The sequence below is a fragment of the Pectinophora gossypiella genome, chromosome 14 (genome assembly GCF_024362695.1).
Source record: "Pectinophora gossypiella chromosome 14, ilPecGoss1.1, whole genome shotgun sequence".
Classification (NCBI taxonomy): Eukaryota; Metazoa; Arthropoda; class Insecta; order Lepidoptera; family Gelechiidae; genus Pectinophora; species Pectinophora gossypiella.
In genome coordinates this window covers 8,495,522-8,522,746 of record NC_065417.1, presented here as the reverse complement: position 1 = coordinate 8,522,746, position 27,225 = coordinate 8,495,522, and the positions used below count along the sequence as shown (strand labels likewise).

The window sequence follows — 27,225 nt, the reverse complement described above, 5'->3', positions numbered from 1 at the left end:
AGACTATATTATATTAAATTCATCATTTAATAAAACATGTTAATTTGTAGCAGTAAGTAAATAAGTTAAGTAAAACTAACCTTATAACATTGGAGAAAACTACCAGGTGGCCATTACCTGAAAGTGAAAACAAATTGAATAAAGAAAAAACACCACATGTTCTACTAAATATATAAAACTCACCTCATTTCACAAACAAGGACAGTGTAACTTAAATGAACAACAGCACATGTGATTTTTTTAGCTTAAAGTAACTCTTTATTCAGTACTGTCCTTATAAACACATCACTAAACAAGAATTACTTCTTCGCTGGTTTCTTGGTGGCGGGTTTCTTAGTGCGGGGCTTCTTGGCGGAAGCCTTGGGGACCTGCTTCTTGCCGAAAGTACCAGCGCGGGCGGCTTTCAGCTTCAGGCTCTTGAATACCGCGGTTCTCGCACGGTTCCTCTTGACGCGGGACGATGTCAGCTTGAATCTGTCGTAGTCTGTCATCTGAGCGCGCTTCTCCTTGTTCGCGAGCTTCTGTGCCCACTGGCTATCAGCCCACTTCTCGTTAAGTTTGGCCTCAGTCCATGCTTTCCTCACTACACGTGTGGGAGCTGTGAAGGGGTACTTAAGACGGAACTTGGTGAGGTGTAGCTGGTTCAGGCGGATCTGTTGCCGTGAGACATTGCTGCCGGGGCCATCGATAAGAGCGCGGGTTTGGTTAATGACATCAACCACGCTTACTAGCTTACCCTTCAAAGGGCCATCGGCCACCAGGGCAACACGGCCCGGTTCTACGTACCGTGCGAAAGGCATGACGTCCTGAAATAATACACAGAAAGATGTAGTATATATCAGCCGTTTAGCACTATTTTATACAAGGGTTTCAGTAAAAAAAAGCGAGACTAATGTAAACACGAATCTGCCGACACTTGTCACTGATAATAACACAGTGTACGATTTTATAAATAAAGTGCTTTAAGTAAACTGCACAAAGAAAACACTGGATTACACCAATTATTACGAGAAAAAGCAACTTAATTACTAAGATTCAGATGGATAAAGTTAGATCCTAACCTCACAACGTCCTCACAGACAGAATGAACACTCAAAAAGAATTTCCGGTAACTTTCATTATGACAGCTTGATAATGTTGCCATGAGAAAGAAAAAAACCGGTAACTACCGATAATTTGTATGTCCGGTCAAAATAAAAATTTTGCTCTATGGTTTTAAACGCGGCAATATTTAAATCGTTGCTAGGTAACAAAGAAGTCATAACAATTTTTAGACTGTTATTGAACCGTGTCTAAAAATACTTATTTTGTGTTGAAAATAATTAAAATGCGTTTAAAGTATTCTAAAACTTTGTTGGAGGCTCAGGTAATAATGTTGGTTTATTATTATTGAGCTAGAATGGTACCTATCGGTTTGCTTTTCATTTATTTTATTTTATATATATTTACCTACATTTTAGTCAAATCTTATTTACATAAAATAAACAGCCAGATATATATAAATGATGATTAAATAATTTCAGGATAGTGAGAGTCCTATAGCTGACATCAGCTGGTCTCCAAATAATGTGAAGTTAGCAGTGGCGACATGCGAGCGCACGGTATTGCTCTTCGATCGGGAGGGTACACGCCGAGATAAATTCAGCACAAAGCCGGCAGACCCCGCCGCGGGCAAAAAGTCTTATGTTATAACGAGTAAGTTTAGTAGAATCCGTCAGAAATTCATTAAAATTCTAAATGAATTTCGTAGACATCGTGTTTTTCAAAAACTGTGCCATTGTTGATACTTTATTATAACATAACAAATACTTTATTGCACAAACAGGAAAAAACAAAATACAAAACAAAAGAGAAATAGAATTAGTACAATAGGCGGCCTTATTGCTAAGTAGCAATCTCTTCCAGGCAACCTTTAAGTATAGGAGATATTGAATATTATGTAATATAGCCGGGTTAGTGCAGCATGGGAATACTTGTACATATAATTATTATACTATTTTTTTTGTTGTATAGGGACACCGGCAATTATAATATTAAGAAGTTAATCTAACGTCTTAAACCTAAATAAAGATTTTATCTATCTAATACGTTTAGCTTTCTAAACCTAAAACCTTTTAAGCTCGCTTTAACCAAACTCACCAACCACATTGACCCATTAGTGGGTTAATTGTTATTTCGTATTCATTGTGCCTTTTCCACTCAGACATCCCCATCCATAGTCAGCTCTATAGCACTTTTATATATAGTACTCAATAGTGTATCGGTACGGCAATGCAGGACGGAAGGGGCCAGTCCCACACTGTCAGTACTATTCAGAGTTGGAGGACAGGGGTCCTGGTACGGCTTTGAAATAGACTACTCTGGGTGCCATCCCAATCGCGTCAGACAGAGTACTGCGGGGCGGAAGGCAAGAGGGAAACCACTGCAATTTTTCCCTAAAAAAGTGGCATGGGGAATGCTACACCGACAAGTGCATGGCTCTTAAATTAGTATTGAACTCTATAGTCTATAAGTAGTGAAGTTTTATCCCATCTGGAAGTCCCCATAAATCCATCCTATAATCGTCATACTCAGTAATATGTAATTGTTCAGGCATATCGTTCAGCGACAACTCGGAACTGCTGGGCGTGGCTCAGAGCGACAACATGGTGTTCGTGTATCGCGTGGGTGCGGAGTGGAGCGGCAAGAAGGTGATCTGCAATAAGTTCCCGCTCTCCGGCGCGCCGTTACGACTGCTGCCCGCGGAGGCTGGCTTCTATACCGGCACTAGTGATGGCAAGATACGGTATGCATACTTATAGATACAAACATAAACTCACGTCAGTTATCTTTAATGGGTTGGGCAGAGTCACAATAATTAGAAGACAACTTGGAGCCAATTTGATACGAAATACTAAAACGGTATGTCGGTTTATACGACATGATGTCCGGAAAGATAAGCAGCTGATAACGTGTTAAATATTTTCTATTCGCTCTCAGTTCAGCATGTACTTAAAAGTTACAGAACCATGGGCTAAGTATATAAAAGACTATTTCTTCTTCTCTTGTGTGGGTTGTGAGATCATTGACCGACCTCATCAACCCTGGTGTCACTCACCAAAGGTCCCTAACATGGCGAATACTTACTGAGGTAGCTAGTAGCCGGGATCGATTGCGTGCCTTCCGAAACGCGGATCAACTTACTTTCAGACAATCGGGTGATCAGCCCGTAATGACACAGATCACATAATGATTTGTTGTGATTATGTCCCGACCGGGATTCGAACCGGGACCGTCGGATTGTGAGCCTAATACTCCACTGGATGCCACTGGACCATGGAGGCCGTCGTAGATAGTAATCAACTTCGTTTGTATATCAGAGTGCTAGACTGCAAAAGTAACAAGAGCTCAAGCATGTGGGCGGCGGGCGCGTGCTGCGTGTCCCTGTCCCGCGGGGGCGGCGGTGGCGGCGCCAGCCTGGCGTCGGGCCATGTGGACGGCACGCTGTACCTTAACGGCCGGCTGCTGCTGCGGTACGCGCTGCCGCCCGCCGCGCTCCTCTTGTTGCCGCCATATGTAAGTCATGTAACACTTTATTAACAGGCAGGTACAAAAATAAAGTAGGCAAAGGCGACTTTATCGCTAAAAGCTGTCTCTTCCCAACAATAATCTTATCAACGACATCAATCTTAGATAGAATATTCTTCTTTAGATTTTTTTTCTTTTTCTTCCTCTAGAACCAGGGTGTAGGGTGGTATATATATAGATTCTAATATATATATACACTTGATATTAATTAAGAATAATGAGCTGAATCATCCTCCATCATACGTACTTGTATGCCTAATTGTACGTACTGCTACGGGGTGTAAGTGACATTGTAACGAATACTGAGGGGGATGATTGAGTTGATATCAAGTGGAATTTCTTGACGGTAAATTCATGTCAATTTTTGTGATTTTTAAATATTTACAATTCCATACTTATGCGACGGAAAATTCTACTTGATATCAGCTCAGAATCATGGTCTGAATCACCCCTCAAAGTTTTCGTTACGATGTCACTAACACCCTGTATAGAATCGAGACTACATCAAATGAAAAGGGTCTTGTTAACGCCGGGCCTAAATCAATGATTTTCGAATTTATCTTTTGAATTCATCTTCCGATCATAAATAATTATCACGAGCTCAGCGGTGAAGGAATTCACCATGAGGAAACTCACATTCCTACCTAACTTATAGGTTGATTTTCTCTTCCTGGGTTGGAAGATCAGCCAGGTAGTCGCTTCTGTGTAAAACCGGACCTGTCATATCGTAGGTAAGCGAACACAAGATAACGCTAGGGAGCGATTAATCCCACAAGCGATTCGATTGCTAGTGTTGAATCTGGCCAGTAGCGCCTCCCCTCACGTCCCGTTCGCTCACTACCCATCAGGCTTTATATAAGTTTTGCAGATGATTTATACTTTTTTCATGACTTTAAAGCCTACGTGTCAAAACATTCGATATTTCAGCTGATAGTGGGGTCATGCGACGGTCGCGTGGCGATATACGAGGCGCAGCGCGGTGCCCTGTTGCGGAACCTGGAACCACAGCTGCCTGCAGACCGCCGCGACCTCATCTCCGCTGAGCCCAGCCCTTCAGGACAGGTATTATAAGAGCATATAGCTAATTCCGCCTTCATTTCATTTGCTCCAATTGCGCTCAAATGGACGCCAATTAGTATGTGCAATTTTCGTTAACAGTAATATTTAAGTTCATCACAATAAGGCTGAGCATTCTTGTTTTCTGTTTTTTCCTGTCCAAAAGAAAAAGAACAATCATCATATTTTATACATACTTACATGTTAAAATCACGCCTATTTCCCGTTGGGGAAGGCAGAGACCACGGATATCCACTTAGTACGATCTTGACTTATCACTTTCGCTTCTTGCACTCTCATCAAAGACATGCATGCTCGTTGGTTTAGATCTTTGTACAGACATACCAAAACTACAGTTTAAAAGCACCCCCTATTTGTGTTCAATTTAAAATTTCAAATTAAGAAAACATAACACGCTTTCAGACGTTAGCATTCGGCGTGTTTGACGGTGTCCTAATCGGCGACCTGAAGGACTCTGGCGCCGTGGAACTGTCTCTGGTATCGATGCCGCATCTATACGCTGCGCGAGCGCTGGCTTGGAGCGGGGATGGCACCAAGCTGGCCGTCGCCTCGCAGACTGGAGGCGTCATACTGCTCGAGGCTGTGCTTAGGTTCATTACTCCAATATAATACGTATATCAAATCAAATCAAATCAAATATACTTTATTGCACAGAACTAGAATATTATATAGTAGTAGTATATTGTATAGTATATTAGTTATAATATTGGACATTTTGTTTTTATCACCCTCACTCGTGACCGGGACCTGTAGCTCTTTGTTAAGCCGAGACGAGTGTACTTACCACCATCGCGTCCTCATCATGTGAGCAAATTCCTCGGATCTAAGTGTTTGTTAAGGTTAACACCATTCGGCACATGTTAAACACCAAACAGTCTTAGCCTAGTTTGGGGACCCCTGTTTAGCAACCGTTTTTGCAATTTGCACATGATTATTATTGTGCACGTGATATCCCAAGTGTAACCCAGTATGTGCGCAGGCGCTGGGTGTGGCGTGACACGGTGCAGGTGCAGCACGTGAGCGCGCGGCAGCTGGTGCTGTCGCGGCTGGCGGGAGACGCCGCTCCGCTCACCGTCACCACCAAACTAGCACCCGACATCTTCAACGTACGCTTTATTGGTACGTGGTTTATCTACATACTTACTTACATATATAAGACTTACGAAAAATATTCATATTACGGGTGTGAGTGGTAGAGTTGGAATAGAAAGGCTTAGGCGGCCATACAGATCCAACATGTTTAAATAAAGGCTAGGCCAAGAGTACTCTAAACCGGTGAGCATGCATGAAGTTTTTGTTGAGAGTGGAGGAAGCAAGTACTTATTTAAAAAATAAAAATCAGCGAGTTGTGAAGTGAAACAGTTCTCTTATCTTGTCTGTATTCAATCCAATTGCTGGGCAAAGATCTCGATCTTTTCACTCCTCTTGAATTTTACGCGGTCTGCACGGCTTCTCAGATTATAATATTTTATTTGCAGGCAATGATTGGTATGCCGTATGTCGCACTGCGACCACTCTTATTCTATGCGATATTGCTCGCGGGCTGACTAGCGAAGTAAGTACAAAGAACAAATAGAACTAGCGTTAATATTTTATATGAGCCAATTTTACGGTTGAACTGAAGTTGGTTTTACATTTAGTCATAGAATAAAGAATAGACGCACTACACGTAGTACACATTGTACGTCTATTAGTTCAAAAATGTTTGTGTTGTGGTAAAGATAGCTTCTTTTTTTTTGGATGTGACTTATTGTAGATTTGCCGTAGATGACATTAACTAGTACTTGGCCGGACAAATGGGAAGCGCTTAAGACTCTCACCCGGAGAGATAGCTTCGATAGATCCAGTAGTGTACGTAAACATAGGTCGCGTTGGTTGTTTGAGTGAAAAGAGCGGATAGCAAAAATATCCTACATACAAGTAACAGAGGGAAGGTGGGAAAAACTTACGGATGCGCTGCTAAAGGGAGATAGACGTCCCCGGGGATACAGTTGCTCGACGACGGCCCTCGGAGATGAAGGTTCGGATGGCTGCGTGCACTTTTATGATGATTAATGAATTTTGTTTGGCCGGCCGGCAGTCTCACGCACGGTTGTTGTTGAAGCACGATTTGGTTCAGGACGTAAAGTTACCGTTCTATGTGATTCGTATCGGGCGCCGAGTTACACTTACCTCGCCCCTCCTGGTCTTACTTTAGTCTAAATGGCCGTATGTTGCTAAAAAGTAAGGGGTGCGCTTGTAGATTATCTGTCTCGCTCACACTTAAGGCGGCACACGGTAAGAATGAGATCTTTGTATAAAGTGTCCAGGTTGTGGTTTAGTAAGTAATGCATACTAAAATCTGAAGAGACGCCGCGACGCGGTTTCCTTAAAATCTTAGCAATAACCCGGCCGCCTTCAGTACTATAGTGTACTTTTATGCAATAAAGTATTGTGTATTGTATGTACCTATCTCTTTATAATTGACAATATAATACAGATCCCGTGGTCGGGCAGCGGGGAACGCATATACGCGGCTGTAGGCGGCGCGTGCCTCATACATCGTGCCGGGGAGCTCAGCGTCGTCGAGTATGGTCTGGACAAGGTGCTGCATACTGTAAGTACTGTCACGTGTATTGTAATTTCTTACGATGTTGATGATGATCATAATTATGTACTTATAGATGACATTGAACTACCAAATCAGAGAATGAAGAATTTATGAAATAGTTTCTTATAAATTTGATTAAATTTAGATTAGTTCGTCCATGCGTATACTGAGACTGGGCGAAGTTTGTAAACGTGTGTAATCCGCTTAACTATATCAATCGTATGGCGTCAGACGTTACACACATAGATGCGCGTGTACGATAACGTCAATGTGTAGTATCTGTGTAAAACGAGGTGTTTTGTGTGAAGTGTCTAGGGTGTGACATAGGTATCTACTTATTTTTTCCACTTTTATTTACTACTCTGAGTCTACTCCCTTCTTTTATTACTATTCTTTTTACTACTGCGAGATAGAAATAACAAAACACATTTTAGGAGACGAGGCTTACATCTAACTAGAATATGGAGATTGGCCTTGAGTTATATGTAACAACCATTGACCAGAGATGTCCTTAGAAACTCCGAACCAGCGTGCGCGTATGAAACGATGGATGAATGTGGAGGAAGCAAGAGAAGTGTGTCAGGATTGAAGCAAAGGAATTTCATAGTCTCTGCTTACCTCAGGCAATAGGCGTGAGTTTATGTTATATATGACTGCAGGTGCGTACAGAGCGCGTAAACCCTCACGTGCTGAGTGTGCGTATCAACGAGGGCGCTAGCGATAAGGAGGGTGACCGAGATCGGAAACACCTCGCCTACTTGCTGGACCGACAGACCATCGCTGTCGTCGACCTTACTACAGGTTGGTAAGCTGAACCGTTTGTCTGTCTGGCTTGTGTATAGTCTATTCTGTTCCGTGTCTAACTAACTAACCATTTAAATAGTTTGGCACTGCTTATACAAGAATCATTTTGGAATCAATCAGAAGTCAATATTTTGATAGAATAGCAAAGTTGTTCAGAATCAATAATGGCACGTTGTTGATTTAAAGGTTTCAGGGCTGACACGTATCATTCTAACTGGGTTAAATAGAACAACAAGTTCCCACAAGAAATACAAAGTTTGCTTCGTACCTTTACGTTTGATCAGGGTTTGTGCCTATGAATGGGGCAGCCAGTATACACTCGGTGATTTTTGACATGACTTATTGTAAATTTTCGTGCAAATGGCGTTAACTGCATGGTCGGATAAATGGGGAGCGCTGAGGGCTTTCGCCCGGTAATAATGGCTGTTTATAAACTTGCGTGCAGGTGTACAGCTGGGGCAGTGGTGGCACGAAGCTCGAGTGGACTGGCTGGAGCTGAACGAGAGCGGGCAGCTGTTGCTGCTGCGAGACACGCGCCGGAGGCTGCTGCTGCTGCGGCTGGATACTGGGGATAAGGTTGGTTGGTAGTGGGCAGCTAGAAGCTAACAGGGCAGTGGAGACACGAGTCTCGCATGGACTGGCTGGAGCTGTACGCGAGCGAGACACTCGCCGGAGGCTGCTCCGTTTTGTTTGAGCTGATGAAGGATAATAAGCTTACGAAAACGGTATATTATGCGAAGGTTGTAACTGACAAGGGCTGGCAGAGGAAGACCTGGAAGAACGTACATTGACCAAATAGGGGATGTTCTTAGACAAAAGGTTTAGTGTGATCTACTCTGAATTGGCATGCGTGTATGAGGCGATTGGTGAATGTGGAGAAAGCAAGAAAAGTGTATCAGGAAGCAAATGGTATTCCATAGTCTCTGTTTACCCCGGTGGGGAATAGGCTGGAGTTTATGTATGTATGTTATTATTTCCTTTAGGATTCCTTTTGATATGTCCAATTCTGTTGTTTTAGGAGATCATAGCAAGTGGTGTGGGATTCGTGCAGTGGATTGAAAGTAGTGACGCAGTTGTGGCTCAAACACCGACACATCTTCTTATTTGGTAAGTTTATCCTCATAAAACCAAATCAAATAAGTTACTGTATTGCACAATTTGCACAATATCAGACATACTAATACAAAACTTACACACCAACATGAATATAGTACGAATCGACCGCCACCTTTGCCGTCAAATAGGTAATACTGCCATGACACCACCGAATCCTCCTCCTGTCCATGCGAAATTCTTTCGTTTCTTTCTTCTTTCTTTAATTTCGAAAGCCGACGCCGGCCCTATATATCTAGAATATTGTTCTAATATTCCTTAGACCTAATTAGATTTAATTTTCTCTTTGTGAGTTTCCCTACATAAAAACAAAAATAATTTGTTTAAGAGTGTTCGCACAGAAGTGTTGTCTATTCGTTTTCAATACAGGGATGTGACGCGTGACGCGTTCAATCCGCGCTGATTTCATTTACGGAAATGGGGCACGTTTTAATGATGTATATTATTATGTTGTTATGTGAATGTGCAGGTATAGTGCATGGGATCCAGGTAGCGTGGAGATGGCGGAGTGCGGCGGCGGCGCGGCCGTAGAGGTGGCGGCCAGGAAGGTGGTGTTCGAGAATGGCCTGCTGCCGTACCTGCTGCTCGACGAGCATCGCCTCGCCTTCAGTAGGAACTGCATATTACTTATGTTCTCTAAGAGTACCGAAGATAGCTTTGCATGCTACGACAAATATGTATTTTTTAATTTTGTAAATTATATCTTTAATAAATTTTGCACTTCAAAAATGGAAACTAAAAAAAATAAATTATGATGAATCGTAGATGTTTTAGAACAGAAATAACAAAGTTATTGCAAGTTTCTTAGGACGATTAAAGGCTCTGCCGATGCGATTAGGTGTTATGTAAGGGAATTTATGAATGTATGTTATCATAAACAATATATACCTTTTTTAAAACTTGTAAAAATATTTTTCAAAAAGTGTTTTTTTAAAGCCTTAATTAATATTGTTCTTTATAGATAGCGCTCTTCGTATCGGAGATATGTCAGGGTGCGCGCGATATTTGGACGGTGTGGGCAGTAACGCGGACGTGGCTCCTTTGTGGAGGCAGCTGGCGGAGCGAGCTCTTAGCAACGACGATATTCAGGTACCGTTGACTCTTCTTGCTGTTTGTTCCAAACTTGTTTGTTACAAAAAGCCTAAGATTTATGTAAGACATAAAAATAAACTATATACTTATATATTGTCACGTTTTTCTATAATGGTATAATTTTATTGTCAGTTGGCTGCAAAATGTTACCGTGAAGTTGGCGACGAAGCTCGTACTTTCTATCTCGAGAAAACTGTAGAGTTTGCAGCCGCCGAAGGCGATGGTGACGTCACTGCGGGTAAGTCAAATGTTTACCCAAGTTGAACTAAATCCACAGAAAAATTAGCACTACGAGCCGTAGCTCAGCTACGTAGCGTAGCTAACTGCTACGGACGTTTTCCTAAGCAGTTTGTAACTTCAAATAACTTCAAAATTTATATATTTCTCTGTTGAAGTTTGATATTTTTCAACTAAAAACATCTGGAAGCGAAGTCTTATTAAAAGTAATAAGACGTTTCAATAAATATCCGGTACCGTACAAGATGATAGTCCTATCTTAATGTTGTCTGTGCTCTTTTTATTCGCCTTAGCGATTGATTGAAATTCTACTGATTGTGGCGAAATGATTTGCCAAATTTACATGAGTCGTTCTAGATATTTGAGAGCCTAATGAGATACCGGATACATTTCACGAAGAAGATCCTTTCTACGCTGTAAATTGATACTCGTATATAATCTTAATGTTGCAAATATGACTAGACATTAAAAATATTTAATACAGTCATTGCTTGTAGTCTTTACTGTACACAGTACTTTTCAGGTCTCAATAATCCGGTAGTGAGAGCGCGGCTTGCAATATTTGCCGGGGACTTGTCTTCGGCAGAGGAATACTACGTGAAGAAGGCGAATAGACCGGAGTTAGCCATAAACATGTACAAACAGTTCAATAGATGGACCGAGGCTATAACGCTAGCGGAGAGGACTGATCGTGCCTCTGTCGTGACCTTGAAGCAACAGTATATGGACTACTTGACATCTACTGGTAAGATTATTATATTTTAGTGTTCGAATCCAATAGCAAATTATAACAGGATAAGAGAATCGGGTATCAGGCATAGAACACCCGAATTTAGGATTTCGTTGTAAGTATTTTGACGATTATTATAATGGTTTTACAAAGTTATATGTGAAAAATGTTATCTATTGTAAGTATATCTGGGGGTAGTGCCTCGCCAAGACGAGCAGTATAACTTTAATGATATTTAATGATTTAATTTTGAGTGGTACAACTTTTATAGTGATATTATTTGAACACCCTTGGTAAGATTTTTATGATCATATTATTATTTGACGTTCTTAACAGACGATTTTTATTACGCTAACTAGTCAGACTTATCCGATAACGACCTCCCCTTGGTTCTTACTTTAGTCTTAAATGGCCGAAAGTCAGTAAGAGGGAAACGCGCGGACTCTGTCTTGATCTCACTTACGCGTTAGGCAAAAGGTACACTGTACGAATAAGTTTTTTGTACCATGTGGAGTACCCGGGGAGAGTGGTAGTTTATGTCATATTAGTGGGCTCAGTTTTCCGCATTTAGACTCTAAGATGGTCCATTATGCGTGCTGAGTGCGGGTGTGGTAGCATGTTCATACGAAAACTGGCTTAATTTTACAAACTACCGTTTTTTCTTCGCAGTGCCGCGGCCTCTATATGTGAATATTAAAGTAGGTATTAACGCTACGTGCAGGTCGTTTAGGTGAAGCGGGGGCAGTGTTGGCATCAACAGGGGACATCCAAGGCGCTGTACGGCTGTGGTTGAAGGGCGGGCGGGCGCGGCGCGCGGCCAACCTGTTGCTGCAACACCCACAGCTGTTGCGCGACAACGAGATGGTGGACGCTGTGCACACGCAACTAATACAAGTCAGTTATCGACCGAAAAAGAAAACAAATATATTTAGGGACAAACCACATTTGTCAGCTGCACCTCAAAGCACATTAGGAAACTTCTATCTTTATCTGTAACTTGGAACCGTTATTTACTAGAGCGAGAGAGAGCGACCGCACAAGATTGAATCGACGAGGCGATAGCTCGCGTAAGTATGCTGGCAGAACTGGTTCCACCCTTTATTAACAGTTTATTATACACATGACGCTATATTGCATACGAGACTGAGAAACGTTTCAGCTTATGTCTAGTAAATACATATCTCTAACAGCAGATCGGGACAGAAATACCTACATGATTATTTGCTTCTGAGGCTTTTTAGATTGCTCCTACACTCGATTGTCCGGAGGCAATTGCTTATCAGCAATAAACCCGAGTATTGTTTCAGGAAGAGTGGTGGGAAATGGCCGGCGAGATATCGGAGAGGAAAGGAGACACAAAAACTGCTGTAGAATATTACGCCAAAGGGAACAACTATGCCAGAGCGGTGCAGCTAGCGAGAGAGGTATGAGTTTTATGCTGAAATCATTTTTAATATGAATTTTAATATGTGGTCAAATGCTTGCCTGTCACATTATAATCTCACCTGATGGTAAGTGATGATGTGGGCGAGGATAGGACGTGCTTACCTACAAAGTGTCTGTTCTCTCTTGCCTTGAAGAATCTTAGAGAACCAATTATTATTATTAACAATTTCGTGTTTTACTCCGTGGTCCGTTTATTGTACCGCAGGTAAGTGACAGGTCTGGGAGGATAAAAAGGCCACATCGAGCTGAAAAAAGCAATATTATTACTTGACATTTGTAGACATTGCGTACTTAGTATTATATGCGCAAATATTATATTGCAATATTCCACGATTCCAGGCATGTCCAGAAGAAGTGACCCGTTTGGAAGGCATGTGGGGTGCGTGGCTAGTGTCGTCCCGGCAGGCGGGCGCCGCCGTGCCGCACCTCATAGAGGCAGGCGAGACCCGTGCCGCGCTGGCCGCCGCCATCAAGGCGCACCACTACAAACGCGCGCTGCAGATTGTACAGGTTTCACTGGTCTTCTGTCGTGTGGGTTGTGAGAACTAGGGGTTAAAAAGAACTTTGCTTGACGTGACTTATTGTAGATTTATCCCAAATGGCTTAAACTACTTGGCCCTTAGGGCTCTCACCCGGAGGTTAAAAAGGCCACATCGAAGCACTTCATCTAATAAAGCAATATAACTTTTTGACATTTGTTGGCACTGCACACTTACATGTAATTTGACATTTGTATGCGCAAATGTCAAATTGCAATATTGCTTTGATGTGGCTATTTTAACCCCGTTGTAGTTTACTATAGTCTACTCAGACGTCATTCGCGGACCACGGATTTTCTTGTGTGGACAATATTATACAGATTTCTATCACGTGAGGTTACTTATCTCCAACCACATTCTTATACCAAGCACACACTCAACTAGAATAATGATAAGTAATCACTTATCATATATCATAGATCAATGAAGGATCTCATCAACCCGGCTACCAGGGATACTATTGAGCCGCCAAAGGTCCCGATTTGACTAATTATAGAATGACGTTCACTATTTGGCCAAAATAAAATAAGAAAACATAATCTCATGTGCGGAGCGGTGCGCGGGTGCGGGGAGCCAAGGGTATAATAATTACAATTCACGACACTAATTTTACTTTTACGCATTTTAGGTCATCGATGATAAAGAATCGATTCGCGAAGAATGTGAGCAGCTGGGAGATCATTTTATATCCGTTCAAGTATGTACTGGTTCATAATAAAGAGGTGTACTTTAAAGTTATTCAATTCCTTTTGAAATAGTCAACAAATTTCTTTAAGAATGTTGACAAAAAAATATCGGTCTATAGGAATGGGAAACAGCAGAAAAGGTGCTAAGCTCCTGCGGCATGGCTGAGCGGTGTGTTCGTGCGTATAACGCGGCGGGGAGGGTGGCGGATGGCCTACGTGTAGCCGCAGCACAACTATCTGAGGAAGACACGCGAGATATCTACATACCGCTAGCGCAACAGCTGAGACAAGATGGACAACTAAGGAAGGCTGAGCAGATTTACATCGGCCTTGGAGAAGCTGATGAGGCGATCTCTATGTATAAGGTAAGATTTGAGATTTAGCGGTAGTAGGTAAGTAAGTTTCGTTGCTGATTTTCCTTTTATTTTTAGTAGTGGTAATATTTGTCCAGGGGCCCGTTTACATAGATACATAAAGCAGAAGCAGAGACTATAGAATTCCATTTGCTTCGATCCTGATACACTAACGTGTTTATAACTATTACGTGCCTGATAGTCTGTTCAGAGTCATAATTTGGTGCTAATCCGACAAATTCACAGTTTATCAGCAAGTTGTGTCACATGTCCTAAATATTATACCGAATTTGGGATGATACATGCAAGTATAGACAAAAAAGATGTATTTTCGAATAAGTACTACTTACATATGTCACGGATAATCTATTTGACGGTTTTGAATACTTAGCCTTATGATATTTTTCCTGATGTTTGTCACAGGAAGCAGCTCAATACGAGGCTATGCTCCGCCTGGTGGCGGCACATCGCAGCTCCTTGCTTGAAGCCACCAGGAAACATGTGGCTCAAGCATTGCACGCCTCTGGAGATTTGAGGGCCGCTGAGAATTACTACATTCAAGCTGGTACGGATTTTGTTTTTCTACTGACACTTGTTTGTTTTTGTTGGTGGGTTGCAGTTCTTAGTGCTCATATTTCAGAATCAAGTACCGGCTTCACTGAAATTTCTAGAGGTCATTAGTGGAAAAAGATACTTAATTAAGCAGAAAGAGTAATTTCGTTTATCCTTTATCCCTCAAACAGTGTAGATAATGCCTTTCAGTAGGTATAGGCGTTGTGTTTAAAAACAATGGGTGTTCTGTGTTTAAGACCGATACAAAGTATGGCTGTGGTATAAAATCGTCTTGTGTATTTGTATATTTCCGATGGTTCTAATAGCTTTCCGCAAAATCTAACTTCGCAAACAATTATTGACTTTATTCAAGTGCTGTGAAATCATAAAGTATATTACATGCCAAACCGTCACCTTGGATTTTTTTTGTTTGGGTTAGGAAAATGTAATTAATTATCGGCGAAAAGGCGGGACATGACATATGATGTGTGTAGCTTTGTAAATTAGTGTTACTATTGAAACGACTACTCCTCAGGTGATTGGAAGAGTGCCATACAGATGTACCGCACCGCTGGACAGTGGGAGGGCGCTGAACGCGTGGCTCGGGCTCACGCCCCCAGCAACGTTCAGCAACAGGTTCATTATTTTATTCTTTCGTTATTTGGTGAGTAAGAGTAAGATTTAATTCCTAGGAAATATCCCAGTTATTGGAATGGAAAGCAAAAGTTCGACACTCGTTTTGATTGGGTCTTACAGAGTTTAATCAGTGCAGTAATTATGAAGCAGAACGCAAGGCTGCGGTAAAGGAAAGTACTGGCATTGATTGAATGAAATATTTAAGTAATTTACGACGAACTTGCGCTTCATCTATATCGTTATACAGCTCATTTGTTACGTTGTCTGTTTGTACGTTATTTGATGACGTCATCATAGGCCTTTACATCTTGATCAGATGAGTTATACAGCATTTCTGTGGCAACGTCTTGTATGGCTGAAAAGTTCAATACGAGAGCGGCAATAGCGTCCGCACGACTGGCATTTCAGCTGAGGGTCGTTATATGGGTCGGGTTGGATGGGTTGTTGACGTAAGAAGTAAATTAATGTGTAGGTGGCGTTGCAATGGGCCGCGGCTCTAGGCGGTGCACCCGCGGCAAGACTCTTGGCGGCGCGAGGTTTGGCCGCTCTCGGGGCTCGGTGGGCGTTGCAAGCGCAAAGGTAAGATATTTTATTAACTATTTTAAGTATGTATGTAATGTTGTCGTATGCTAAGCTAGGAACTAGAACCAGGAAAGCGGAACGAGCGGCCGGGACGTGCGATTTTGTTTGCGGTATCATGCAAAATGCCGCGCAAAGCAAAATCGGTCTGCTCGTTCCTGTTTTTAGCTCTGTGTGTAACAATCATAAAATCATTCAAAAGCTTTTATAAAATATATTTTAAATAATTTAGAATACATACTAATTGAAAACTACTATGAACTGCCTACCTACACCTCACCAAACTTTCTGTAAGACCAACGTAATAGGTATGGTGATCTCACCACGATACATCTGTATCGCGTCTATAATGTTAGTTCATCTTACGATATATTATGTACCTCTGACTCCCCCATTGGGATATAGTCGTGAGCTTAAAACTAGATATATATAAAACAGACAGACTAGATGTGTATGTATTGTTATATATTAAAACTAGATGGGACATAGCAATGGAGCTAAGCGAGCTGGGAGGAGGCATAACAAAGCGCGAGGTAACGCGGCACGAGGCGGCGGCACTGGCAGACGAAAACCCCGAGGAAGCGGAGTCCGCGTTCTTACGAGCCGGCGCGGCGGAGGACGCTGTACGCATGTGGCTCACACGCGGACACCATCAACGGGCCTTGCAACTAGCTGAACAGCATGCTGATCACATGGTGAGTGTAGAGGTGACTCAGTGAGAAGCAGCGGGGCTAGCAGACGAAAATCCTGAGAAAGCGGAGTCCACGTTTTGTGCGAGTCAGCGCATCGCAAGACGCGGACTCCTAATATTGAAAGAAATAGCACACCGCACAAGGACTAAAAATACTGTTACCGTTTTTTAAAAAATAGGAATACGACCTACTTACTTTGATCGAGAGTTTTATTTCCCTGAGTTAGATTGTTATGATTGTCACTTCCACCAACCGACAGTTGAGAAGCGTGGTTAAGTATGCTTCACACATCCTCCAGTTGATTCAGAGGAGGCTTTGTGTGTAGATTGTTACGAATTTTATTATTTATCTAGGTGAGTAGAAATTTATGTTTATTAGATAAGCGCATCTCGCCATCAAACGTAACAGTTTGGCGGGTTAATATTGTAAGAAATAAAATTGTACTTACCAATTTAACAATAAAAAAAAAAAAAAAAAAAAAGAAGTTTGGGTTAAGTAGAAGGACCTAAGTACATTATTTTTTTCTTAATTGTAGGTGGAGGAAGTTCTTGTGGAAGGTGCTCGAGTAGCGGCTGAGCGCGGGGATCTGAATCAATTTGAGACGCTCATGATACGCGCTAACCGGCCGCGTGAAGTTGTCCAACATTACAAAGAACTTGGTGAGGATTTTGATGTGCTGCAGGTTCATAATGGTTAAATCAATGCTCATTTAAGTCTAATTTCACATCATCCCGCATCAAGCCGCATTAATTATTTTCACGGCAATTGTTTATTAAAAATTCCATTGTCACGAATTAACGTAATCAGGAAAACTAGAGATGCCGCTCGTTGGCTTTATGCTTAAAAATGAGATTTGTTTTTCTTTCATAACTACGTAAGTTTGTAAGTACGTAGTACATTCTCTAACACATTCTTCTGAAATGTTTTATAATAATGTTCAGAGCTATGGGAAGAAGCCGCGAGGGTATCGCGAGAATACCTGCCAGATAGCGCAGAGCCAGTGCCGCCGTCTGTTCCACCGCTGCTGCAGCGAGCTGCCGATCACGCTGACAGGTATAAATCAATCTGTATATCTATCCCAAAAATATTATTGGGTACAAACTTCTCATTATAGGTAGAGTTACCCTTCCGGTTGATTGAGGGGAGATATGACCAGGAGTGGGACGTATATATTTATATAGACTGTGGATGATTATGTAAGGTTTTTATTTTTGCGTGTATTTTTAAGTCACATCTAAAATATGACACCTTACAACATGCAACAATACAATATTGATGTAAGATTAGTATTTATGGAGTTACGTCGTGCTAACAAAAAAAAATGTTTGGTGAATTGGGTCTCTACCTTCATCAAAGATGTGGCTCTGATGCATGCTCAAGAAACATGCGACGAAACATTTAACAAGACTTCCAAACTACGGACTTAGCTTGACTTAACGTATGCTCGGATCCCCAACACCTACTCGTAGCATCGTGGTTGAGGATACTCCATACACTATCCCGTTGATTGAGGTGAGGCTGTGTATAAGCTTTAAACTACATTGCTACGTTAATTATCTAGAGGCGAGTGGTGGGAAGCGGTGGAGCTGCTGATAAACGCAAGCGCAGCAGGCGCAGCGGGCGGCGCGGCGCGGCTGGCCGAGCGGGCGGCGCTGCGGGCCGCGCGCCTGGCGCGGGACCACCTGCAGGGGGGGAGGCGGCGGGCGGCCGCCGACATGCTGGCTGAGAGGTCTCTATTTATATCTACTACTTACTATTACCATACTCCGGATAGTCCATACAGAAATCTCATGCATGCTCTTGGCAGCGACAGCAGTTGTAATGTAATTTGATCAATATATTTCAGATTTGTAGTAATTGGTCAAAGCGATGTGGGTGAACAACTGCGAGCAGCACTGGTTGAAGGGTACGATGGTGAAGAAGTAGCAGGTAATACAAATTAATATATCTAGAGGTAAGTTGTAATGCTATCAGACATTTATCCGTCAGACAGCTAACCCGACAGTTTATTAGCAATAGTATTTCTCGATTTGCCCTACTAGTCACTTGGATACATCGCGGTATAGCTTGGCGTATCGAAATATAGTTCCGTACTGGATTCTTAGTTCGTTCGATGCGATTTTAGTTAACACTTTCAAGGACAGAACATCTACGAACGTTCTGATTCCAAGGCGTCATACTACCTATTATGAACCATCAATGACCCATGGTGTCTGTCCGTGAAAAGGTTAAAGATGACTTTTAATTTCAAGGTTAATAATCTTGAGGATCTCTAATTAACATTTTACAGAAGAGACTATAAAATAAAGAGGCTTTTATTTCCAAATCTTGTAAAATATTACAATGTAGTTTCTCAAATTTCAAAGGAACATCGGAGTACGCCGATGAGGAACCGAGTCCGGCTCCTCAAGTGATGGAGGCGGAAGGCGAGGCTGAGGCGGAGGCGCTGGAGCGGCTGGCTCGCGCGGGGCACTGGCAGCGCTGCCTTGCACACGCCGGCGCCAGGGCCCCGCACTACGCACTCAGATATGCTGCGCAACTGTTTAAGGCCCATCAGGTAAGCATTACTAGACATTTTGAAACATCAGTAGTCCACTGATGAATTCATAATAGAGATAGAGAAGAGAGTTGCACTGTCTCATACATACTGGTACAAGGGCCCCGCACCCCGTACTTAATTAATTTAATTCAGTTTTGCTGTAAAACATACATAGGGGTAGGCAGAGGTCTTCTTCTTCTATAGTGTGGGTTGAGAGATGGATTACCAACCCCATCAACCCTGGTGTCAGGGTTACTACTAAGCCGCCAAAGGCCCCTGATATGGCTCATGTCTATATGGCTCACTACTAACTTACATCAGTAAGTAGTAACCGAAACCAACGGCTTAACGTGCCTTCCGAAGCACGGATTATCTTACTATCGGACAATCAGGTGATCAGCCTGTAATGTCCTAACCAAACTAGGGATCACAAAGTGATTTTCGTTATATGTCCCCACCGGTACTTGAAGCCGGGACCTCCGGATCGTAAACCTAACGCTCAAATCACTGGACCACAGAGTCAAGGGAGTTTAGTACCTACATACAAAATAGTAAATATTAATGAATATACCTCATACCACAATGCTGTTCTGGGAGCATATAAAAAACATAGAACACGTTCAGTTGCTTCTCTTCCCGGGCATGTCGTAAAAACCGACAGAGGGATTGTGTCCTCTAACATGATGGACTAATGTTATGGGCGATAGGCTGATCCCTTATCACCATAAGGTTCATCATATCCATCTTTGGACTTCGTATCAACAGTGGCTGCAAGTTGTTTTTGATTACTTGTGGCCCTGCCCACCCCATTAGGGATTACGGGCGTGAGTTTATGTATGTATGTAATATACCTCATATAACTTTCATTTACTTATAATGATAGTACGTTTGTTATGAGCGATAGGCTGATCCCTTGTCACCAGAAGGTTTTATTTGATTTTTATTTTATTTTTATTTTTGATTCTATTGGTTCATCATATCCAACTTAGGACTTCGTATAAAAAATGGCTGCAAGTTGTCTGTGATCACTTGTGACTCTGCCCACCCTATTTGGGATGATAGACGTGAGTTTATTTACAGCGTATGGAAGGAGTAGACATAGAAAGCGGAGAACTGCCAGAAGCGTTATCGCAAGCAGTGGACACTCTACGTCAGTACCTCGTCAGTGATACAGGAATGAACTTATCCAGTAGTGACGTGCCGCTGGCTAGAGCCGTGTGCAGTGAAATACTCGTGCGCATCTCTATGGCGCCGAAAGCATTTTCTGCTATGAAAGACGTTGCTTCTGTGCTGTTAGCTGCGGGCGCCGATGATAGGATGATGCAGGTATGTTGAAGCTTTAGACTATTACTTTTAGGACTACATAGTCTATGACCTCTATACAGCACGGCCCAGAGGTTCATGTTCAAAATGAAAAATTAGATAGAGGGGTTCATTGGCTACCAGAAACACCCCCATGTATGTTCAGCGATTATTTACGGTTTAGGAGATATGATCTATATTCTACCTTTTTCGAGATTTTGTACCTTACTACAGAAATCATTATTATTTTATCTATCTGTTTCTTGATAATCCTTTTATTTCACGTCGTACATATTCCTAAGGAAGTGGATCACTAGTTTAAAAAATAAAAAATAGCCCAATCACAGATAAAAAAAAGTTATTGGAAGTCAAAACTAGAATTCGACCAAAATTCTTACAGTTGTTTCGCCTTCGAGGATGTTATGGACCTTGAAAGTAAGTATTTATAAATTTTGTAACATCCTAAAAGCGTATAAAGGGTAAAAACTAAGTAATTGGTTTTAATCATAATTAAAGATATTCAAGATTATTTACCTAAGGTTGGTATTATTAAACTAAACTCAGCTGAGACTGCCCTTAAGACCATGCCCAAGTTTTTATATACGAACTGTCACATTGATATGCTTGAGGGTAGTCTCAAAGTTGAAATTAGTTTATCTTTAATTAATATTTTAAAGAAGGCAATACAATCAAATGTGAAAGTCTGAGTAATAGTAAAACTACGTGGTATTTTAGGCTATAACTCTGCTGATGGCGCTACATGTTCCGCAAATCGCACCCAAAGCCGCTCGAGCTTTGCCGCGGTACACCGATATAACCGTAGCGGATGTTGGTAAGTTATATTTACATACATTACTTTCCTATGCATATAAATTTTTGCACATCGTCTGCAACCAAAAGAAAGTTATTTTTCTTGCTTATGGAATAGGATAGAAGTTACTTACTTAAATTCTTCAATAAGAAGATAAAATGATGATGTGTTGATGTGTGGTGTGATGCTGATGTAACCATTTGTCCTTTGTTTTGTATTTTGTTTTTACCTGTTTGTGCAATAAAGTATTTGTTGTGTTATGTTATAAAATAATAAAAGTAAATGTATTATTTATATTTAAAATAACGGACATATTGTATAAAGCAATTTCTTCTTTAGCTTCTAATCTTGAGTTTACCCATCGATTTGGAGCTTTGTTCAAGACGTTGTTGTTGACACTATTAAGGTTTGTCTAAAGATATGTTTTTAATTTTCAGTATATTACGCGTGTGGTCTAGCCGTTCGCGCAGAAGGCAGTAGCGGAGCGAGGGAGGCGTTTGTCCTTCTAAATCGCTCCCTCGATTTGGCTGAAGCGGCTGACGATGACGCGGCGCATCTACTTGACTATACTGACTTTGGTAAATTCATAGATCCTTGTCCGTCCCATCTTCCTTTATTTATTTTAACACATACATAACATATGCTCACGACTTTGATGGACTGAGTACCCCTATTTACGATTCAGCGAGCTTCAAATTATCGAACAAAAAGGAATACAGGTTTTTTTTGTAATCGTATGGTAAATTTAATTTAAGTTTCTTAAACACTAAAGTTAAATTAAGTAAGTTGGAGTGTGATACCGGAGAACCGTAAAAACATCCCATATCCAACAAACGAACAAAACAAACACAGCTAAAACACGGTCACAAACTTACGACGATGCTAGTTAAAAACTACAAATAAAGTTAAAATCGATAAACAGTCGCTCTTATTGCTACGAACCGTAACTGCTACGAGACGTAGTTGCTCCGATTCGTAGCAACTTGCTACATCATGTTTATTTTATTACGTCGTGGTGCTGCGATGTGTTTTGTATACGTACGGTAAATAATATGACCAAATACACAATATAACAAATCGACTTTTCGGAAAATATTTACATTTCATACATTAACTTGCGCCTTTTCGTTATGGGGTGGGCAGGTTCACTAGTAATCAAAAACACTTCAAGCCACTTTTTTACGAAGTCCTGTGACTGTGAGGGTATGAAAATTAACTCATTTTACAGAATGCACGGACTGGTCACGCACTCCTCTCCTCCTGGAGAATGCCTGTCTGAGAGGGTCAGCGTTGGATGAAGTACGTGAATGGGTGCTTGCAGTCTCAATGGATCAGGCTGTTGAACAGGTAAACAACTATCTTAACCTTATTTTTTGCTGATCATATTATGATATTTTTAACGTTTTCTAGATAAAAAATAGTCACTAGTAAGAGCCTTTGTCCAGTAGTGATATCCTGCAGATTTAAATCCGTACTGGTAGCCCTGCTACAAACAATTCGACCCATGAGAGAGTAGGGCTCATTTGTTGTAGTTCCGATATCCTATATTTTCCCCGCACCCCGCTTTCCACCCCGTCTATCAGCACATGACTTTTCAAGCTGTTTAAATTACTTTTTTTCTAACTACCTAAGTTTTTGTATACCAGACTTTACCAGTGGACAGTCGCGGCATGTACAGTTCAAGTGTGGGGGCTGAGGAAGCGTGCTGTGTACTCACGGGATACCCACTTGGCTCCCGGCTCGTAACTTTCACTAACGGTAAGTGCTGCAATGCATTGTTTCCATTAGCGCGACTTAATTATCAAAAATCTGAAGCATATCTATCACCTTAATGTGGTCCTAAATTCAAAAATTCAAAAAAATAAAATTCAAAAATATTTATTTTTCAAAATTGGCTTACAAAGTTAGCGCTTTTTGAACGTCAAACATAATTAAATTACATATTATGTAACTAGCTGTAAAAACTACTACCACATCGGAATCTGTAACGCTGAGGGAAAGACGTGGCCAGAAAACCTCCCAGCACAGGGCCCTAGTCCTACTGTTTCATGTTTTCCTTTCTTTTCTTTTAATCCAGTTTGTATTACATAATTTATAGACTTAAATACAATGGTATTCCAATTACAGTCGGTGGAAGGAAAGTGAACCTACTTGCCCTAATCAATGTAAGGTGTGCAAAGATATTCTATGTGAATCAATGCAAAGTACCCATACAACACTTGGCACGAGGTGTTTACTTAAAGCTTGTTACACATAGAGGCATCGAGAAAGTTTCAGGGTGCTGGGGAGCGGGATTTTGTATGAAACCAAGTCACGCTCGCGCACAGGCTTAAAAAAATCCTGCCCGGTGACGTATCTGGTGCCGATTTGTGCAGAAAGATAAAAAATGGTTATTAAATACCCACATGTTTGTAGGTCGTTGTGCGAACCGCGAGTGGTGGTCGCGTGCGGTGAGCGCGGCTCGAGGCGCGGGCCCCGCTGCCGCGCTGCTCTCTCATATAGCACAGTGGTGCGGCCCCGCGGATTACTCACAGATATAGACATACACGGAGTGATAATGATTCTGTTACTAATACCTAAAGCACATTTATTTAAAGCTTGTCTTATATTGTAAACAAACATTGATTGTGCTTATAACTTTTAGTTAAAAGTATGTTTTTTAGAATAATAATTTATGCACCATTAATAAATAAGCAGTTTTTAAATTAATTAACCATAATGTGTGTCTTAGACACTAGTACGGACTTTTTATAAATAAAACAACAATATGATCTTTATATCGCTATAATAAACTCATTTGTTATCACATTTATTTAATAATATACTTTGACACACATATTTGTTACGTACTAGGATTTGTAGAGCTCTACTCCATTTTCATGATTAATACTGAAAGACCGACATTCATATAAAGATTCTACATATATCAGAGTTATAGTTTACTTGTAACAATAATATATTAAGTAAGTATCTAAAAAAAAACCTTCAAAAGCTTTGAAAATTCAGTTTTATGACAGTATTTAAATTTTTGGAAAATACAATTTATAACCTTTGTAACAGTATAGAATAAGTTAGCTTCCAGTATTTACCAAGAAAGAGGGATTTAGCAGAGATCTTTTTGTATCTAGGAAGAACCAATACGACACTAAAAGTATGAAAGTTAAAGTTAGTTAAGTAAGGTACTGTATGATATCGGATACAATATCACAAGTGATTTGTTCACTCACGCTACAGATAAGGATGCAGATAAATGGACCACGTGCATTATCCATCACTATGCTTGAGATATGTACGTGAAGGGTGGGGCGACAGGGTCGAGGCACATTATATTAGATAATACCATTTTACATTTGTCTCTTACGTAAGATATAATTTTGTTAATCTAAATATCGAGTTAATAAGCGTAAGTTGGTTTTGACCAATCTCGACAAACGTCGAAATCAGTTGTTATATTATCTTTTATTTAACAACTAATTTTGTTTGATACATTTGATAAATAATATATGTTTATTTTGTTCATTCCCCTTTTAACAATTTAGAATACGACACAATAGAAAATTATTTTGTAAAAATATATTCAATGACTGGTTGTTGATATATCCTAGATATATATTTAGGCAATTTGTAACATTTGAATGTTTTAAATATATCTAGTCTAATAGGTACTGAGACATTCTATAAACATTCTCTCTCTTTAGAAATGTACAACAATGATAAATTAAATAGAGAATAGGCATTGAAAATATATTATGATAAGTTACCTAACGATGTAAGTAGTAAGTAGCGTGCACAGCGCGTGCGCGAGGTTCCTGCAGTGGTCACCGCCACGCTGTCAAGTAGTAAACGATAGTGAACCAGTAAGATATTGTCAGGCGAGCCACTAAGCTACGACAGCACTGGAAGAACACAGATTTTGACGAGTTATATTACAGTAAGATTTCTCGCGTAGATATGTTACTTCGTATCTAACACCGACAATAAAAATATTTTTCACGAATATGTGATTTATCTACATACAAATTGTAAGTACTAACTAAGGAGCTGGGTCGGCGCCTGGCCGGCAACTCAGTGCGCAGATGACAACATTTGCTCATACCTCTCGTGCCCAATTCTGGATCGCTCCTTTATACAACGAGTATGTCTCTCTCTACATTAGATATAATACACTGATGACGTGAACATGGCACAAACTTTATGATTGCATGACTCTACGATTGACATGATCTCAAACTGTCTACTTAATTTGATTATATTGATATCGAAGACTTCATATGTATACAGTATTTGTCAAACTTGTGTACATTCGTAGAAGTTATAGACTATAAAAGGATGATCAAAATTTAACTCTATCACGAAAGTAGTTGTGCGTAGAAATTTTAGGGAAAACAATTTTACCTTAGATATTTACAGTAAATACGAACAGATAGATTGTAAACTTTTGACACAAGAAAAGAAGCTCTAAGACTTTAGTTTAGCAATGACTATAAACCAAGTTGTAAGTATACATTAGGGAAATTCACTAAAGCACAACCTTGGAAGAATAGTACCTAGACGCGCTTACTCACTAGAATAACCTTAGAATTTTTTATATATCATATAAGGCAAAGTGTCAAAGTTGGGGTTATTTAGATGATTTTTATTAAGATCGATAGTTGTAGCAAGTGACTATAAAATTAAAAAGAAAAACCGGGTGAGATATTGTATAAAGTGGTGAATCCTGACCTAAAGATGAAGTATAATGTTTAGCAGGAAAAGGAGACATATTCGATAGAAGCAGATAATCAATCACTATGGCATGCTCTACGATTGATCTCTTTGTAATGATCTAATTTCTGTATAATATTATAAAAGATGACTGGGCAAGTGAAGTTTGTAGTTTCATCCAAGTTTTAATATAGTTAACAGCTTACTGTTTTGGAAATAGTACACAGTTGTCATTTACCCATTCATCTACATATTCTATAAATGGAACATTTACGTAAATAGGTTATATATTTCAGATTTACACATAAACATATAAAAGCGCTACAAATATTTTATTTGAATCGCGTATAGAGCGTTGCTAAGTTGTTCTCTCAAATTATTGTGATGGTAGATTATTTTGAAGGTCCTCCAAATATTTTAATTATTATTTTGGATGAATTTAAAGTCGCAATTTCAGTAATCATGTCTAAAAATGTATAAATCCATTTAATTTAAAACCAAAGCAACTTTTAATAAGCTCCTTTTCAAGTTAACTACATTCTAAATGGTGTCATTCCCGGTCGCTAGGGGCCTGCCCGTAAGGACCAATAAATACAGCACACGGCTGAGTATCACATCGATGACCAATCAAGTGACTTATTTACATAAACCTTTGTACGTTTCAATAAAGATAAAGCTATAACAAAATACCTAGGTAATTAGCGGGTTTATCGGATAAGTAACATATATGTTGCTTAATACATTTCAAGTTATATTATGTACATTGTTTAATGTCTAATGGCTGATCTAGGCGGGCAACAACCTATAGTTAGAGCCTGAGATCGCCTAAATAGGATTGTTCACAACGAAGGGCAGCAAATGGGCAGCGTGCTGCTTGAAAGTGGACGACGTAGAGCAATGGGCTCTGATGGCGACTTTTGGAGCGAGTGGGGTGTGTGTGAGCCGTCGGGAGCGCTAGTCGTCGCGGCGCTCCGGCGACGGCTCTCTGGATCAGTCGGGCGAGTCGGCACCGGCGAAGGAGGTGGCGGGGAACAGCGGGTACCAGCCGTACGTGCGCTGAGGCAGCGTCAGCTTGTCCAGGCAGATCTCCGCGCCACCCAGCGCTAGGTTGTGTTCGAACCCGCCGCAGCGCTGCCACAGCATCACTACTAGCGTACGCCCGAGCGCATCGCTCGC

The 27,225-nt window shown here is 40.8% G+C and overlaps 3 protein-coding genes across 7 annotated transcripts in view; 1 reads left to right on the top strand and 2 right to left on the bottom strand.

Annotated features, from left to right (window-relative positions):
• Positions 1-232: 232 nt before the first annotated feature.
• On the bottom strand, positions 233-1,138 carry LOC126372418 (60S ribosomal protein L14). Its single transcript, XM_050018147.1, has 2 exons — positions 1,062-1,138; positions 233-806 (listed from the first exon to the last, which is right to left on the bottom strand). The coding sequence occupies exon 2, from the start codon at positions 798-800 to the stop codon at positions 300-302; it is 501 nt and encodes a 166-aa protein (XP_049874104.1). The 5' UTR covers positions 801-806; positions 1,062-1,138; the 3' UTR covers positions 233-299.
• LOC126372685 (intraflagellar transport protein 172 homolog) lies at positions 1,085-24,132 on the top strand. Its single transcript, XM_050018533.1, has 36 exons — positions 1,085-1,108; positions 1,524-1,695; positions 2,593-2,785; positions 3,360-3,555; positions 4,495-4,629; positions 5,047-5,234; positions 5,624-5,763; positions 6,123-6,199; positions 7,124-7,240; positions 7,894-8,035; positions 8,484-8,614; positions 9,057-9,145; positions 9,621-9,760; positions 10,113-10,240; positions 10,376-10,481; positions 11,004-11,225; positions 11,932-12,104; positions 12,518-12,634; positions 12,996-13,166; positions 13,824-13,892; positions 14,001-14,246; positions 14,658-14,799; positions 15,322-15,422; positions 15,895-16,001; positions 16,480-16,696; positions 17,229-17,352; positions 17,635-17,746; positions 18,255-18,422; positions 18,540-18,615; positions 19,071-19,250; positions 20,313-20,558; positions 21,270-21,366; positions 21,783-21,923; positions 22,574-22,692; positions 22,992-23,103; positions 23,761-24,132. Exons 1-36 carry the CDS (start codon positions 1,085-1,087, stop codon positions 23,883-23,885), a joined length of 5,043 nt encoding a protein of 1,680 aa, XP_049874490.1. The 3' UTR covers positions 23,886-24,132.
• The window catches only part of LOC126372413 (regulating synaptic membrane exocytosis protein 1), a 139,355-nt gene continuing 136,243 nt past the window's right edge, over positions 24,114-27,225 (bottom strand). For all 5 annotated transcript variants that reach the window (XM_050018138.1, XM_050018142.1, XM_050018141.1 and 2 more), the window contains one exon: positions 24,114-27,225. In XM_050018138.1, coding sequence (XP_049874095.1) covers positions 27,040-27,225 — 186 coding nt within the window. In that variant the 3' untranslated portion in view covers positions 24,114-27,039.